Source organism: Protopterus annectens, chromosome 4.part0 (genome assembly GCF_019279795.1).
Source record: "Protopterus annectens isolate FY-2018-M chromosome 4.part0, PAN1.0, whole genome shotgun sequence".
Classification (NCBI taxonomy): Eukaryota; Metazoa; Chordata; order Ceratodontiformes; family Protopteridae; genus Protopterus; species Protopterus annectens.
Window position 1 is genome coordinate 1897058402 of NC_056733.1, and position 19177 is coordinate 1897077578.

The 19177-nt window shown below is 36.8% G+C and overlaps 1 protein-coding gene across 1 annotated transcript in view; it reads right to left on the reverse strand.

The window, feature by feature from the left end:
* Positions 1–19177, reverse strand: part of SLC6A7 (solute carrier family 6 member 7) — a 1098089-nt gene that overhangs the window by 458510 nt on the left and 620402 nt on the right. The window contains exon 8 of the mRNA XM_044069564.1: positions 2484–2608. Within this exon, the coding sequence (XP_043925499.1) occupies positions 2484–2608 (125 nt within the window). The remainder of the gene's footprint in view (positions 1–2483; positions 2609–19177) is intronic.

The window sequence follows — 19177 nt, forward strand, 5'->3', positions numbered from 1 at the left end:
CTTGTTTTTTCTACATATAGTCTTTTTAGTTATATTATTAGTATTTTAGATAATATATATAAATTCATACATAAAAAAATTTTTCAGTATTTAGACATGTAATGAAGAATGAATATTGTGTTCTTCATTATGAGTATACATTAGTGATATTTGTGTTTCACATAAAATATATAAATGATGTGGTCCTTTCTATAACCTTAAAATCTACCTTAGTGAGTTTTTATATATATATTATTCCACTGTTTCAACACAGTTCTGCTATTTTAGACAAATACATATGTATAGCTTTAAATAGAGGTGAATTTAAAAAGTGAATGAATTAATTGATTTATTTTAATGAATTGATTATTTAATTGGCTCATGAAGAGCTGTTACTTAAGATATAAACCCTATAAAGTCTGTTATTTATCTGTAATGCCTACCACAGAGGGCCTTATTGCACTTGGAATATGAGCTGTCATTACTTTGTTTTTACATTTGTCTTATTGATAGTATTAGTTTTTATGCATTTAATGTAAAATAGTTTAAAAATTATAATATGGGACTCCAAGATAATAAGTGTTTAGCACTTTCAATCTATTGTATTCAACTCCAACTATTACACATTTATCACATGATGTAAATAAATAATCTATTATAATCACCACCTTGAATATCCAAAGTAACCTGTTATATTACTAAGGACAGCTGTTTCTTAAAATCTGAAAATTTATGCTATTCTTGGCTAAGGCATTATTTATTGTGTGTTGATGAATTGCATAATCATATTGGTACATTCACCCTGTCAATCTCTAAGTGGATTTCCCAGATTAGTAACAGTCACAGTAAAAGGCAAGAAACCAAGTAGACAACACATCTTGCATTAGAATTATAATAGCTGAATGGCATTCAACACTTTTTTATTATTTGTCTGTAAAATATAAGGGAAACTATCAATAAATCTACATTGTAAACGTGTTTCACAAGGTAACACACACAACTTTTTAAGACCTCACTTCTGTTGTTTACTCAAACCCATGTGCTCTTAAAATGAGCAAATAACCAGAATGGAAAAGTGTAAGAACACACACACAGGTATAAAGATAACATTTTTGCTGTCTTTGGCTTACTGGAGATTAAGAAAAACAGAGCAGATTTTCTTCATAAGATACAGATAGTGAATGGAAAGCAACTGACATGGCACATGGATTTCATGATCTGAGTAAGCACACTTCTTTTTCTCTAGGCTGTACTTCACAGCTTTGGAACTCTGAGTAACCAATTGGTGTTTTACGAGTTCTGATCCTGTTTTAGAACTGACTTTAAAGTGAGATATTAAATGCAAGTTATTGAAGACAGATGTTCACTTAAATAATAAAGGTGCATATTGTATTGAAAATGGCTTAAAATTCTAGGTTTGTAAAAAAGCCTTAAATCTTTTAGTTTTCCACAATTACTTTAAAGTACAAAAGCAGGGGAATTATAAAAATATAGATAGACTATGACTATGTAGAATAATGAAGATGGGATTATGCTTAAATGTCTCAGTCAATAAAACTTAAACTGGAAGGTTAAAACAAATATGAAGTATGCAATGAAATACAGATGCTGATATAATTCATCATTGGCCTCACTTGCCACTATAATGCTATTGCAATTTTGTCAATATTACAGATTATATGGTCAGCAGGAGCTATTTCATTTCAGTACATATCCAAGACGCAATGGTAAATAGGCAAGCATATTGTTTTTAGACAGAAATTTGTGCTCAGCATTATCAGGATTTTTTATTCAGAGTAACTTAACCAGATGAGTTATTCTCAAAGGACACTGCCACTGTACAAAAACTGAAAAGAACACTTAGAGAAATATTAAACGAGGTGTAATCAACGTCCATCATTAAATGCATCAGCTATGAAAACAGGAATCTTTCTGATTGATAACAGATAATTTGGGCTGCATCACTGCTACAGCTACATACTCAATCAGGCTTAGGCTCAACATAACATCTCCATCCTCAGTGTATCATGTACTTGTAGGCAGGTGCATAATTTTGATGCAATTTTACACAACCTTTGCTACAATAGATACATCACTAATAATTAGCATAACTATCTCACAGACAGGTAACAGTATCTAGTCACAATAAATACTAGATACAAATGAAATCCATACAATGAACTAATCCATAGTAAATGTGTAGTCTGCTCTTCTGTGAGTAACACTGCTCAGTGCTTTAAAATGCATGCACCAATGCCAATATACAGCTGTCAGAAAATAACTTGAAGACACTGAGATGGCTGACAGTACAGCTTTTGTATATTATTTTCATAAATCAAAAATGTGGTGAATGGTTACTTTGTATAATAAGTTTGAGTGAGAAGTTGCAGATTAAACATTGACTCAGCTTATGAATCTAATAGTTTACAACAGTAAAAATGAGCACATGACTCTAATAATAAATACCTGAGGGTGTGGCTAACAAGTAAAGCTATTTTTTCTACCTGCTTTGGCCACTTGGTCAACTGGTACATCCAATTCATGTGACATGTATCCTAGTACAGAGAAAATTGCAAATCCAGCTAGGATGCTGGTTAATGCATTTCCCAAGGTTACGATAAATGTATCTCTGTAACAGGAAAAGAGAGAAAAAAGTATTACATTTATGACAAAGAAAACACATTTCAAATCTTCAAATAACAAATAATATTTTTCTGTGACACTGCTATTTATGCAAAATTCCCATAACTTTTTCTTATTCTGTAAAAGTGTTGAAAGAGAAGGCTAAATTCTTAATGGCTGTCCTGGTATTGTTTTGCTGAGAAGCCACTTGAAGGTCAACATAAAAAACCCACAAAGGCATCTGGATGTTTATTTAATTGCCTTTGTTGACCAGGAAAGTCTGACTGACCAAAGTCCATTTTAATTGGAGACTGGGGAAGAAAAGCGCTAGCAGATACAATTTAGATGTTCACATCAAAACATTTTCTACAAAGATACATTACATAGATATTAAGATATCTAGATATAAGCATGCAATTGTTCTGCAGTGACAGTATAGAAATAAATAATACATATTTGTGGTGACAATATATATGATGCTAAATTCCAAGTATAAAACACTTAGTAAGCAAACACTTCATGTGCAATATATGTGGCAAGAAGTCATTAGATATGACTTACAAGACATGGGGAAGGAGGATTTCACTACAGATTTAATTATATAGTGTGACAAGAGCGAGTATACATAAAATTCCCATGACTGACACCATTTTACTAAAGAGTTCATGTTTTAAAGATGTTCTTGTTGAATGCAAATATCAACAAAAATGTGTTTAGAAATAATTTACTGTTGTGAAGATAATGTTGCATTCATGCATGCATGAATAAAGATGTCGAAGAGACTGTTTATAACCATATACAATAGGCCATAAAGTATTTATGCATATACAAGCTTTTCCTGGCGATGTTTACCTACTTTTTTTATTTTCATTATTCGACTTTACCATCCCATATGAAGATTAATCATTCTACAAATCAGATATACACAAAAAACATTCTTACCTTTTCTGATCACTAATCTACTTTATACTCCTAAATTCAGAAATAGTTGCACTATTTAAGCTTGAGGACTGAGGAGGTAAGCATCCTACCTTGTCTTGGAAGATACCAGTAATAAAGACAAACCACAATAGCCAGGGATAGTTGTCGGACACTGCAATTTACTTTATTTCAAGATGAGCACTGTCTTTATTATGTGAGAACTTCATCAGATCAAAAACTGCTCATCTTGAAATAAAGTAAGTTCCAGTGTCCGACTGCTATCCCTGGTTAACATAGTTTGTCTTTATTATTGGTTTGTTTTCGGAGCTTTGAAGTTTATTTCATGTGAGTAGTCTTGGAAGATGCTTTGTGCTAGTTTCTTGGAAGTTGTTGTATCTCACCCTCTTGTACTTTCAGTTAACTTGGAGTACATCTTTTCCAGTATAAAATTTACTACACTCACACTTGACAGCAGTAGAATGTTCTTGAATCCTGTACTGAACTATATTGCCATGTTAAAACTGTGAGATCAGTGTAGTCAGTAGGTTGACACCTAGAACTCTCCTTAACCTTCTGCATAGTCTGACTTATAACAGAATTTTGTCATTAGGATTCTTATATTCAAGTGTAATGGACACACACACTTAACTCCTTGTACTTTTTAACCTCTAATACTGTACTAATTAGCTATACCGCTTTATTAATTTGCTGATCTAAAAAAGTCATCATCATCTTCTTTTGGCTGTTCCCATTAGGGGTCGCCACAGCGGATCACCTGTTTCCATTTCTTCCTGTCCTCTGCATCTTGCTCTGTCACACCAACCACCTGCATGTCCTCTCTCACCATATCCATAGACCTTATATTAGGCTTTCTTCTTTTCCTGTTACCTGGTAGCTTCATCCTTAGCATCTTTTTCCCAATATACTCAGCATCCCTCCTCAGCACATGTCCAAACCAACATAATCTTGCCTCTCTGGCTTTGTCTCCAAACCTTCAAACCTGGGCTGATCGTCTAATATACTTATTCCTAATCCTGTCCAACCTCGTCACACCCAGTGCAAATCTTAACATCTTTAACTCTGCCACATCGAGCTCAAACTCCTGCCTTTTTGTCAGTGCCACTGTCTCCAACCCATATAACATAGCTGGTCTCACTACCTTCTTGTAGACCTTCCCTTTCACTCTTAGAGGTACTCATCTGTCACAAATCACTCCTGATACTCTTCTTCACCCACTCCATCCTGCCTGTCCTCTTTTCTTCACCTCTCTTCCACACTCACCGTTACTCTGAACTATTGACCCCAAGTATTTAAACTCATCCACCTTCGCCACCTCTACTCTGTCCTCCCTCTCATTCACACACATATATTCTGTCTTAGTCCTGCTGACCTTCATTCCTCTTCTCTCTAGAGCATATCTTCATCTCTCCAGGGTCTCCTCCACCTGTTCCCTACTCTCACTACAGATCACAATGTCATCTGCAAACATCATAGTCCACGGGGACTCCTGTCTGATCTCGTCTGTCAACCTGTCCATCACCATTGCAAATAAGAAAGGGCTCAGAGCTGATCCTTGATGTAACCCCACCTCCACCTTAAACGCATCTGTCACTCCCACCGCAGACCTCACCACTGTCACACTACCCTCGTACATATCCTGTACCATTATTACATACTTCTCTGACACTCCTGACTTCCTCATACAATACCACAATTCCTCTCTAGGCACCCTGTCATATGCTTTCTCTTAAGTCTACAAAAACACAATGCAACTCCTTCTGACATTCTCTGTACTTCTCCATCAACACTCTCAGAGCAAATATCGCATCTGTAGTGCTCTGTCCCGGCATGAAACCATACTGCTGATCACTAATCATCACGTCCCTTCTTAACCTAGTTTCCACTACTCTTTCCCATAACTTCATGCTGTAACTGATCACTTTAATCCCTCTGTAGTTACTACAGCTCTGCACATCACCCTTATTTTTAAAAATCGGTACCAAAACACTTTTTCTCCATTCCTCAGGCATCCTCTCACTTTCTAAGATTTCATTAAACAATCTGGTTAAAAACTCCACTGCCATTTCACCTAAAAGTCATAAAGGCAGATTTTTGAATATGTATTGCTGCATTTGTCTGTACTGCCCATTATAGTAAAGAACAAAAATGGCGGTAGTACTGAACATCACTAGTGGTGATGAGAGCTTCTATATATGTTCCCATCCACATTATCTTGGAGAGAAAAGGGCAGGATTTCTAAACACTGAAGAAGTAGGGACCAAGTACTGCCCTATCATAAAATTCTAAATACCCCAACCTCTTCCTTGATGACTTCCCCTACATGTTGTACTCTTCAACCAGTTACAGATCAAGGTTTGCATCTCCTTTTACATTCATAAAAATAATTTATTATAAATATGATCTACTGTCATTTAAAAAGCTTGATTGCAATAACTTCCTGTTGATATTGTTACTTCCCATTTAAATATTTTTGAAGAAAGTTAAAGCCTAATTTCTCAGTGTAAGAAGACTCTTATTTCATTAACTTGGAGACCATTCTGTAATATATTTGTCATGTTACATTTTTATGTTACTGATATTTTTGCTTAATATTAAGTTTCCCAAACCAGAACAAGATGGCTGCAGTTCTGTAGACATTACTATTCCTAGCTCTCTCAAAAACCCTGAACAAAACTGTGATACAGAGAACAAAGGAGGACTAATTCACAGAAACTAATACTCAAAACATCTCTTGGATATAACACAGCAACACCTGAGTGTCTTTAAAGAATTGAAGGAACTGTAGATAACTGAGATTAAATACGATTTGAACACATATTTTGCTGCCATGTGGTATTAAAGGCTTGCTGAGACTCAGAAAAGACAAACAATGTCAAAGGAAGAAAGCAACATGGAAACTATCACAACAAAAACAAAATACGCTGACTTAGCCTCACCAGAGAAAGGTACAACATCAAAAAGGCAAAAGACAACAAAACAAACTGAAAACCCAAAAACTGCTTCCAAAAACAAATCAGATCAACCAGCTAATCTAGAAGACATTAAAACAACTTTACTTCCTAGTCACCAAGCAATACAAGATCTAACCTCACAATTTAAATATTTTGGTGAGTCTTTTAACCAGATTCTAACAAGAATAGAGAACTCAAAAACAAAAATACTAGAATCTGACATAAACATGGACAATATACAGCAGAAAACAGACCTTAATCACAAAGCAACATGAGACATGCAAGCTAAACTATTAGATCTTGAAGCCCGTTCACGCAGAACTAACATTATTATCAGAGGAATTCCTGAGTCAGATACACAAAGTAATCTAACAACAACTATTAACCAAATCTTGAATATCTTGCTGGACGGCTCTATTGAAATGCAGCAAGTAATAATAGAGAGAGCCCATCATGCCTTAAGGGAAGCTCAAGCATCAAAAAAACCTAGATCAGTATATGTAAGAATTCTGAATTACCAAGATGTCTCAAGCATCTTACTAGCTGCAAAAAAAAAAAAAAGGTTACCTTACCTGGAACAACAATTGGATTTCCATTGCTCAAGATCTCCCATTTCAGATACAGCAGGCAAGGCAAGCACTTTCCCCCTTTTGCAGATTCCTTATCAATAAAAATATAAAGTTCCAGATGAAATACCCGCACACATTAATATTCTTCAATAAAGAGACAAAATACTCGATCGCTACAAAAAAGGAAGCAAAAGAAATTTTTTCTGGATATTTTCAAAGAAATTCAGGAGCTCTAAATATGCTGATGGGAAGAAACACACATTGCAGCATATTTATGGCTGAGTCCACATCACCCATGCAGGGGGAACAACTAATTGAGCTTAGTTTCTTTTTTAAGCCTATCTCTTCATGTATGAAACCACAAGATGAGAGGGAAAGCTGAAAGAATTCAAGGAGAACAGAAAAAGAGGCTATATGTTGCCCAGCTGAGAAACTAAAGATGTGACTGTTTCCTTGTGCACAGGCAATATCAGCACATTCCCCTAACAAGTTAGTATCATCCGCAACCTGTTACTTCACAGAAATAAGTGTGTTATGAAGGTTTTTCTGGTTCATATTAGGATTACCCAGTAAACGATCATGTAGGGAAATGAATACAATCAACAAGGACTCCACGGCAAATGGATTAACGGACTTCAATACAAGGTACTGCACAAAGTGAATTTTACAGAAATGAAGATAGAAATGGAGGCATAAGTGATAAACTGCATACAGAGTTAACTAAGCTTAGATTCAGGTGCCAATTTGTGAATATAAACTGAATATACAATATAGCGGTGAAAGAAGGAGACTTTGACTGAGTAAAAAGTTGCAGTCACCTAGCAGGAGGTGATATTGTTGATAATGAGCTAGATAACTGCAGTTAACATAAAGATCACATGAATATATAGTGTATTTCAAAGATACAGAGGGTAATAAAACTTTTGGATGTGAGCTTCTCCAGTCTATATTCACGATGACAAAGGCTCAAAGGTATTAATGACAGTAAAAACAAACACTGCAAACAAACTAAAGGTGAAAAAGATGAAGCTGGTTGCCCTAGATTCTCTTACAGGAGCTAACTGTATTTGTTGTGTTATACTACTATAAGTTCATGTTTCTTAGAAATGTCATGATTCTGAATGATGAATGTTAGCTGTTGTTAAATGATTGTCGAGATCTTAAAATTTTAAAAAGTAAGGTGGATCCAGGAAACTGAAGAATTAAAACTGAGTAGTAAGTGCCTGAAAGAGGGAGGGAGCCAGAAAGTGGTAAGTAAGGATGTAATAATTTTTGGTAAACCACTTCAGTTAGCATGGAATACCTTTGCTAATAGCTATAAAGATAGAGAGTTCCTGACAGTATTATAAAACAAATGTTTCTCTTAAATGTTTTACTTAAATCTAAATATTTAAATTCTGTATTATCTAAGGGAACCTATGCAAAGATCTATACAGTTCCTCTATGTTAGTACTCCTGTTCTCAGGGACACAAAATTGTTACTACATTTGAAGAGTTAGGATAAGTTTAGTAGAGGTTTGTATAGAGAACTAGTATGATAGGCTTTTCTATATTGTTTTTGTTTTTTTCTGAGGGGAAAACCAGTTGGCTAATATCCCAATTAAGGTATGCCAAGTACATAATTCTGATACAAAATAAATCAGTCAAAACATTCTTTCTTATTTTTCCCCTCCTTTCTTGGTCCATAGGGATAATGGTTAGGCATTGGGGAGGGACAAGAAGGGTTATGTGTCATTCGGCTAAATGTTGTAATAAATGTCATACTCATAGGAAAATTTACAATGTACATCACCAGATATTAAAAGTATCATACACTTTAAGACTAAATGTGAGAGGCTGAATCATGGAATCTGAGGGAACTGCAGGGAAGAGATAAAAGAAACCTGTTTTTAACATCTCACGCTTAAATAAAAAGCAAATATAGTACTAATTCAAGAAACACATCTAACAAGGGAGCAATGGGACAACGTTGAAGAAAAAATGGATCAAACAGATTGTAGCTTCTGGGGAAAAGGCTAACAGTGCGGGGGTGGCTATAATAATTAAAGAATCATTTAAGGATAATGTCATAAAAAGTGAATCAGATAAAAGTGGTAGATGGTGTTATATAACCTGCAGTAATCCAGCTATTCAGAAACATATTTTAATCCTTAATGTATATGCACCTTGCAGTAACCAATAAAATTTCTTTATGACCCTATACAAGATTCTGAATGAATATAAAGACCATTATATAATTATAGGAGGGGACTGGAATGCTTACCAAGACACTGGTATGGGCGGATCAAACCTTAATAAAGCATACAGTAAGCAAGCTACAGTTGCACTGATAGAGCTCAAACAAAATTTCAAATGTTTTGATCCATTCATACATAATTCTAAAGAAATAAAAACAGAAAATTTTACCTTTCATTCACAATGCCATAAAATGTGCATTAGAAATTATTTCTTCCTGATCTTGTATATATTTTTAAACTTGAACACAGATTGCCATATAAATAATAGATTCTTCTCAGATTACTCAAAAATTACATTACACATACTTTGGAATGATAAACAAAACTTGTCACGAAGAGGGTAAATTGGTCCTTCAATCCCAACCTTCTATCAAAACAAGATATAAGAGAAGGGATCAACACACCATTAAAAACCCTATTGACTAAAGTCCCTACATCTCCTCACCCAATAGATATTGAGTGGGCCACGACTAAATCCCAAATTAGAGGTTTACTTATTAGTAAAGCAGTAAATTATAAAAAAAATTACAGAGAAAGGAGAAAACAACAATGAAGGAAAACTTACAAAAACTAGAAACAGAATTGCAAAAGTACTTTAATGAAAAGACTAAAGATTTACTACTTAAAGCCCAAAGAGATATCTACATGTTAGAAGCCAAAAATCTCTCATTTTACAAAGTAAGAAACCTAGCCAAATATTCTGAGGGTGCACAAGTACCATCTAGGGTTTTGGATAGACTAATGGTACTTCACAAATCTATACCTATTATTACAGAAATCAAACACTCAGACAAGATATACAGTGGTAATAAAAATATATACACAGATTTATGGTGAACAAACACTTCCAACATCAGAGATTGATAGAACATCTTTTCTACAGAAGTTATCATTTCCAAAATTAGATTCTAAAAAACAAAAAAAAATATTATCGTATCATATAAGACTGAAGGAAATCACTGACACAATTAAGAATTAAAAGCTCACAAAGCTCTTGGCCCAGATGGCTTCACATCAGAATTTTACAAAGAGTTTTCTCTGTCTATAGCTAAAATCTTGCAATACCTGTTTAATCGTATTACAAATAACAATATTAAGGACATACATCTGAATGCTTTGAAGACAATTTTTATTTTGAAAGAACGTGCTGATCCTAAGGACCCTAAGAGCTACAGACCCATATCACTGATAAATCTTGATATAAAAATCTTTACATCTATCCTTGCTTCTAGACTTAAGAAAATCATACATTATATCATTTTGTCAGAACAATCTGGTTTTACACCATACAGACAAACCTGTGATAATACTCTTACTTTGGAAGCTCTAATAACATTTGCTAATCAAAAGAATGTTCCAATCTTTGCAATGGTAGTTGATGCATATAAGGCTTTCAATAGATTGAATCTAAACTTTTTACTTTCAGTTTTACCCCATTTTAATTTCCTCAATAAATTCATACAAATAATTAAAACACTATATGATAAATCTTATACAAACTTATACATAAATAGAAACTTTTCCGACAGAATCTTCTTCTTCTGGCTTTTCCTGGTTAGGGGTCACCACAGTGGATCATCTGTCCGCTCATGATTGGCAGTGGAGTTTTACAGTGTTGAGTTGCCAGCCCGGCACCCAATCTTCCACAGAAGGCACACACTCACACCTAGGGCCATTTTAAAGTATCCAATCCACCTACTGCATGTCTTTGGGATGTGGGAGGAAACTGGAGCACCCGGAGGAAACCCACACAACCACAGGGAGGACATGCAGACTCCACACAGAAGGCACCTCAGCCGAGGATCGAACTGGAGATCCTCTTGCTGTGAGGTGGCAATGCTAACCGCTGCACCACTGTGGCCGCCTAGAAACCTCTCCGACAGAATACTGATCAAAAATGGTACTAGACAGAGCTGGCCTTTTCCCCATTTCTCTTCAACCTATATACTCTTTCTGTGTATTAAATAACATACCTATCACAACCCCCCAATACTCTTTAATAATAAAATTTTACTGAGAGCTTTCACTGATGATTTAAACCTATACTTCTCATACACAAGTTTGGGTATAGATAAGCTTCTGAAGGCAATTGTTACATTTTCCAAGATATCAAATTACAAACTTAATTTAAACAAAACAAGTATTTTTTTTCTGCTAAGGCCCCTTAAATTAATATCACTTTTCCCACATCTAGAGTCCCACAAAATAAAACAGTCCATAAAATATCTTGGAATTAAATTCTTACAGAATAAGAAAGAATTTTATCAAAATAATATATTGAATAAATGACAAAATATAATGCAGGACTGTAACAGATGGAATAGCCTAAAATTACTTTTCCTATCTAAGGTTGCTATAATCAAAATGAATATTTTTCCTTGGTTATTATGTCTTTACAACTTCCTAAGTTATAGTCCATAACAAATTTTTCAGACAATTACATACATTTTTAGCAAAATGTATATGGTCCCCTAAATCAGTAAGGATATCTTATCAAAAACTAATTCAATCAAAACTAAAAGGTGGTCTAAATTTACCAGACTTCAGGTTATACTTTAACATAATTAACAGTAGTAGGATAATAAAAATTATGGTATATCATCCACTACATTAATGGTCACTAGCTTGGTTAACAATATACTACAAATATATAAAATCACTCAAATTTAATCACAAAGCACTTCCTTCTCTACAGAAAAAAATATTGATAGCTTACAAGATCATCGACCCAATAAAATTCTTTGTTATTAACACTCAAAAACTCTTTGGAAACTTAAAATTGTCTGCAGCTTTAGAAATCTTACAACCCCAACTTCTAAATCCAAACCTAAAACTCATTAACTTAATGATCATTCTCAACAATTTCCCTCTACTGCAACTGAAGCGTATTCTGGACTACTATCACTATCGGTATTGGTCTATCACAGAATTAAAAAAAAAAATTCAAACTACCTAAAGATTATACAACTATAGTAAGACAAATCAAAGAAGTATGTTTTTGATATTTCCACAATGATGATTTAAGCTCATAGGATATTGGAAATTGAGTCCCTATGGGAGCTAATGCTATCTAGAGATAAAGTGCTATTAACACATACAAATTAATTACTGAAATCAAATTCCAGGAAAATGTACTGTTTTCCCACTATTGGCTTAAAAAATAACCCTTCTATTTTGGAGCAACAGTTAAAAAAGGCAATAGAAACAACTCTGAAAATACTCCCTCTAAAAAAGTTAAGGTATACCCAACACATGATTATTAGTAATGCCTATTTTACACCTACAGTACTCTATAAGTTTAATACATCCATTTAAAAAAAATGTCCCTATTGTGAATTCCAAGAAGCGGATTTACTCCATCTATTTTTGTAGTTGCAAATGTGTATAGAAACTCTGGAATTCCCTAAAGACTCAACTGCAAAAGATGGGATATGAAAAATCAGTGTTAACCTGGGAATTGCATTACTCTACATTCCTCCCCTGAATTTAACATCCCATCAAACTCATATACTAGCTAATCTATGCCTCCTGATAAAACTTTACATAGCATCCAACTGGATGGATAGGCAGGCAATTAAATGGGAAGAATATAAGAAAATGGCCACCAAACATCTGTTAGCATATAAATTGGTAATGAATGATAATAAAAAGGGAGATAATGTGGTGTTAATATGGGAAAATTATATGTTATTATATCGTCCCAATAAAAGAGTTGCTTTTCTCCAATTTTACTCTCATAATATACCTTGGAAGATTGTTGCATGAATGACATACATTAGCTTCTGTACGATTTATTTAGTTGAATGACACAGTTGTACACAGATGTATATAGTTATAGGTTAGGTTACAAATAACACAATTTTAAAACCTTGTGATTGTATGAACTTGCTGTTGTTTTAACAGAAAATAAAATAAAGATGTTTTTTGAAAAAAAAAAAAAGTTTCCCAAACCAGAGTTAGTTCACAGGCATACACATTCAAGTATCAATAGAACAGCATAACCTTATAAAAAAGGCAACATTTAATTTGCATTAACCTATGAAAAAGAGATATAACTACAGATTTGAAAACTTGAGTAGTTTAAGTTCTTTAGCCTTAAGATGCATGTAAAAAGGAGTCATTTTTTTACAAATTGAGTTATCGACTTGTTGAGTATTAAATGCAGTGCTGCATTTAATGGGCAAATCACTGAAGTGAAAAACTGGTAAGTGATCTTACTTGAGGTACTAGACATGTCATTTAGAATTTAATGGGTTACAGAATATGCTTTTCTGATTTTGGGAGATACACATTAGTCAAAGTTTAATTTGTTGTCTGTCAATATCTGTGTATCGTTGTTCCTATAATTTATGTACTTTTGTGAAGTCTTATGATTGTTTTACATCCATTAACTCATTACCTACAACAGAGCGGTGGAGAATTTCTTTCTAATCTCCAATGCATGAGTTCTGAGCCTTTCAACAAAATCAAGTCATATACACATGATGCAAACAAATGTCCATATATCTAAAAATCATAAGGATTACCGCAGACGTAGAAATTAAATTGTTCAGCACAAACCAGTCTTCACAGGAGTGGCATGTATTAGATGCTAGGTTTTGAACTGAATTTTATAAGTCATAATAAAAACAGGCACTATTACTTTTTGCAATGTTTCTAAACTACTTACAATATCTTAGTAAACACATACTGTAGAATGACTGTCAGTGGCATTTGTTCATTGAACCACGAGCTTTTGTGTGAGCCTAAGCAGTGCTGTTTTTTTACTTGTTGCATAATGTAGAGAAATATGAAAATTAGGTACACTGTGAACTAACTGTGAACTAACATCAGGTGGCACAGTGCCTGGGCAATTTTTTGGGGCTAGGCTTGTAAAGGCTCCAGGGCCATTAGCCTAGTACACACCTATGAACCTCTGACACCACAAATAGCATATGAACAGCATGTTGAGAGCAAAAACCTTTATCAAAAACAAAGCTTTCAGGCCAAAACCCTTTTTCAATGCTTAACAAAAGGTACAATAAAATCACATGTTTAAATACAAGCCCAGGACATCACATGACCCGCAGCCAAGGTCATATGATGAATCTGGGCATCTTGAGGCAATGTAGAAATTGCCTCATGTACACAGACAACCCTCTCCTACCACCCAGCACTACAAGCTGTGAGAGATGCATTTATCTAGCCAAACTGGAGGTAAAGCTCTCTCCAACCAAGATTGAACCTGACAGTCATGAGGAGAAGGTAAACATTTGCACCACACCACACTCATCACATAGTCTCACTACGTCTACACCACCAAAATCCACACATAGAAACTCAAAAACATTCGTGGAGGCTCTCAATAATAATCTGCCTAAGCAACAGAGACCTCCAAAGCAGAAACACAAGCAACCTCCATCCCCCAACACAACCCAAATGACAAATAGCCCACAGACTCAGTGTGCCACTCAAACACAGCCAATAAGACAAAACAACATACCCAACACACTAGTCATAGATGACTCTATAGTCAGGCACACTGATGTCCCACTCACCAGGCTAAACAAGGAGAAGGTTACTGTCAGCTGCCTGTCGGGTGCCAGGATCCGCCACATAACCCACGCACTCAGGTCATTCCACAACAAGTACAAATATGACACTGTCATTGTCCATGTTGGTGTGAATGACCTGAGATGTACCTGCCTGGACTACATGAAAAGAGACATGGAAAAGCTCTCCGATCTTGTAGCCCAGGCAGGTATGACCCTAGCCCTGAGTAGCATTCTGCCATCACCCAGAATGATACCGCAGTACAAGGACAAAATGATTGACTTCAACAATTGGCTAAGCTTCTGGTGTCATTCTAAGGGGATCCAGTATCTGTCTGCTTGGGATGACATGGTCAACAGACCACAATGCTTTGCCACAGATGGCCTGCACCTGTCACCCCTGAGATTCCGGATACTGACTAAGGCTCTTGCTGGCTCTATAGTGCCTTTTTTAGGCAGTGTTCAAGTAACAAATTCACCACCATAACAGGAACAAGCAAGCAAAAACTGAGGGTAATGCTACTCAATGCTAGAAGTCTAAATTTCAAAATGCACTCACTCGAGGCACTCCTTAAAATGGAGAACATCGATATCTGTGCAATGACTGAGACCTGGTTCAAGGCTCCAGGGATCACCCCTGCACTACCAGACTATAACTCATACCACACTTTTCGGCCATGTAACCTGGACCGAAACACCAAAGGAGAGGGTGTGTCCATATTCATTAAGGATATCCACATCTCCAGGCTAGTTGCTCAGCATAATGCATCTGAGGTTATCCAAGTGCAACTAACTCTTGGCAAAACTGCAATCCAAATTGTAGCTTGCTACAGATCCCCCACAATGCCTCAGGATTCCCACTACTCTTTTCTTGATGTACTGGAAAATATTAGGGTTCGACCAAACACTCTAATAATGGGCGACTTCAACTACCCCACCATTAACTGGGAAAACTACTCATGTACCAACTCCTTAGCACAACGCTTTCTGGAATTCATAAACTCCAATGCCCTAGATCAACTTATCCACACCCCCACCAGGAGCAGCAATATCCTAGACCTAGTCATTACCAACATGAGTGACCGGTGTTCCACATCTGAAGTCAACTCCTCGTTGGTCCGATCCGACCATGAGCTAATCACCCTTGATATCCACATCCCACCCCCAACCCCCATTAAGGAAACCACAGCAAAAAATTTCTCCAAAGCCATCTTCATGCTTCTTAAGACAAAAGTAGTGAACTTCACGACACCCATGCAGATGGACAATACAGTTACAACTGCTGAATACTACACAAATGCACTCTATAAGCACTTACATGAGTGCATGGATCGTGCTATCCCAAACAGAACCAAGACGCTATCCTCCAAAAAAGGAAGCCAATCTGGTGGTCCCCTGCTATAAACAAACCGTACAACAGAAGGAAGAAACTGTTGCAAAAGATAGTAAAATCCCATGAGTGGAGGAGCTCCCTGGTCAGCCTCAGTAAGAAGCTGAGATACCTTATAAGATCCTCCAAAGCTAGCTATGAAAATAAAATCGCCACTAATTCCAAGGACAACCACAAAGCATTCTATAGCTATGTCAAGAATCTCAATGGTAACACCCAGATCTGCTCTGAGTTACAGCGCAAAGGCACAAAAATTACAGAACCAGCTGATATTGCCAACATCCTGGCAGATAGGTTCAGTGCTAACTTTACCCCCCTCACCCCCTAAAGGACCCATATCTATACATGAAGAATGCAGAGTCCCTGTAATCACAACTACGCAAGTGAAAGCTGCACTCTCTAAAGCCAAAAACACAGTATCCATGGGACTGGACAACATCCCAGGCTGCGTTTTACACGAACTTCAGAATGAACTGGCTCCTCACTTAAGCACCATGTCCAATAATAGCCTCGCATCGGGCTTTGTGCCCACTGAATGGTGCACAGCAACAGTTATCCCACTCCACAAAGGGGGAGCCACCACTGATCCTGGGAACTATAGACCTATTAGCCTGACGAGCCTGGTCTGCAAGGCCATGGAACATATCATCATGGAACTCATAAACAAAGACATTGGTAACCTCCAAACTCTGGATCCCACCCAGTTCAAGTTTGTGAAAGGCAGATCATGCCTCCTGAACCTGATCAACTTCTTTGAGGCAGTCACCAAAGCCGTAGATGAGGGTAAGGTGGTTCACACAGCCTATCTTGACCTCGCCAAGGCTTTCGACACCAACCCCCATTCTGGAATTATAGCTAAACTCAATAAACTAGGCATAAATCCCTACGTAACAAGATGGGTTGCCAACTGGCTCACTGACAGAACCCACACTGTAAAAGTTGCAGACTCCAAATCTGGACCTCAAACCAGTGACAAGTGGAGTACCACAGGGTTCCGTCCTGGGACCGCTCCTGTTTGGTATCTACTTCTCTGAAGTATAGGCTAACACAGAAGGCCTCTGGCTAATGAAGTTTGCAGATGACTGCAAACTAGGAGCCATAGTCAAGTCCCCAAATGATGTGAACATCCTACAGAAGGGCCTCTCTGAGACAGATGCCTGGTGTCAGAGCCATGGCCTCAAGCTCAATGCCAAAAAGTGCAGTGTCATCCCCTTTGGTAAAAACTCTGTACCCATGAACTACCACATAGGCAGCAATCTACTTAACACTGAATGCGTGATAAGAGACCTTGAGACCCAGGTGGACAGTAGTCTCTTTTTTGATAGTTACATCGCCACAGTAGTCAGGAAGTCCTTCTACGTGGCACACCTCATCATAAAAGGGTTCTCATCCAGGAAAAAAAAGGTCATCGCTCCCCTCTACTCGACACTCATTGGACCCATTATAGAGTACAACGCCCCTTTTGGAATGTACCTCACAAGACATCTGCAGCAGCTGGAAAGGCCACAGAAGTACCTCACAAAGAGGATTACTGGACTCAAACAAATGCCCTACACTGACCGTCTCAAAGAACTCCAGCTTTACTCCGTAGCATATCACCTACTCTGAGGTGATCTCTGCCTAACATGTAAAGCTGTGTCAAACCCAGAGCTGTTGGACATGCCTACACCAAAAGAAATCCCAATCCCTCCGAGCTACATGCTCTAGGGATCTAAACCTTGTCACCACAATAGACAGGACATGCTGGAGGGATAGATTCCTATCCCAGAGACTTCCCATACTCTGGAAAAGGCTACCCATTTATGTCAAACAAAGTTCTTCATTAGCACTCTTCAAGAAAAATCTTGATGAATGGATGGGAAATAGGAAATATACCCCGGGGATCACTTCTGTGTCTCTGCTCGACAGTGGCAGAGGAAAATAACTTTCTTGGGTGGTGTAAGCCAGGGAACCTTGTTGGCTAGGCTTACGTAGGCCCTTGGGCCGATAGCTTAGTACCTACCTATGAATCTATGAGATTGAATTATCACTAATTCGAAATACTGCATGGAATGTTCATTGCAGCAAACGTGCACTTAATTGAAAATGCACTTACGTGAAGTTCAGTACAACAAACGGGTGTTGTACTGAACTTCCGTGCAGTACTCACGGACCTTAGGGATAGGGCACGGGTCATAGTAAGGGGATTGTCCATAGGGCTATCCTCTTACCATGACCCTTGCCCTAACTCTAAGGTCCGTGATGACTGCAGCGGAGTGAAGGACATTGCAATGTCCTCCACTCTTGTGCGATAGTCATGAACCTTAGGGTTAGGGCATGGGTTAGGGTAAGGGGATAGCTTTACTAACTATCTCCTTACCCTAACCCATGCCCTAACCCTAAGGACCCTGACTATCGCACCATAGTGGAGGACCTAGCTTGTTTTTTTATGTCCTCCACTGTGCTGCTGTACTTTCGTTAAAGTGAACTTTCGCAGAAGTGTGGCTTCCTATTACAAGTTCGAAGTAGTGCACTTTCTTTCTTGTAATAGGAATCCATAGATATATATATATATATATATATATATGTATATATATATATATATATATATATATATATATATATATATATACAGATACACACACATATGTATGTATGTATATATATATATATATATATATATATATATATACATACACACACGCGCATGCACACACACACACACACACACACACACACACACACACACACACACACACAAATATGTGTGTCTTATAGATCTTATAGAAAGATATATCTGTATATGAATCCCCATCAGATGAATGAATGTTCACTTTAGAACATTGTATGTCACTGAGCTGAAAAGTGTGAACCACAGAATAGCAAACAGCAAAACTGATAATGTGAATTTCACTAATGTGACCATTAGTGCTTACACACACACACACACACACACACACACACACACACACACACA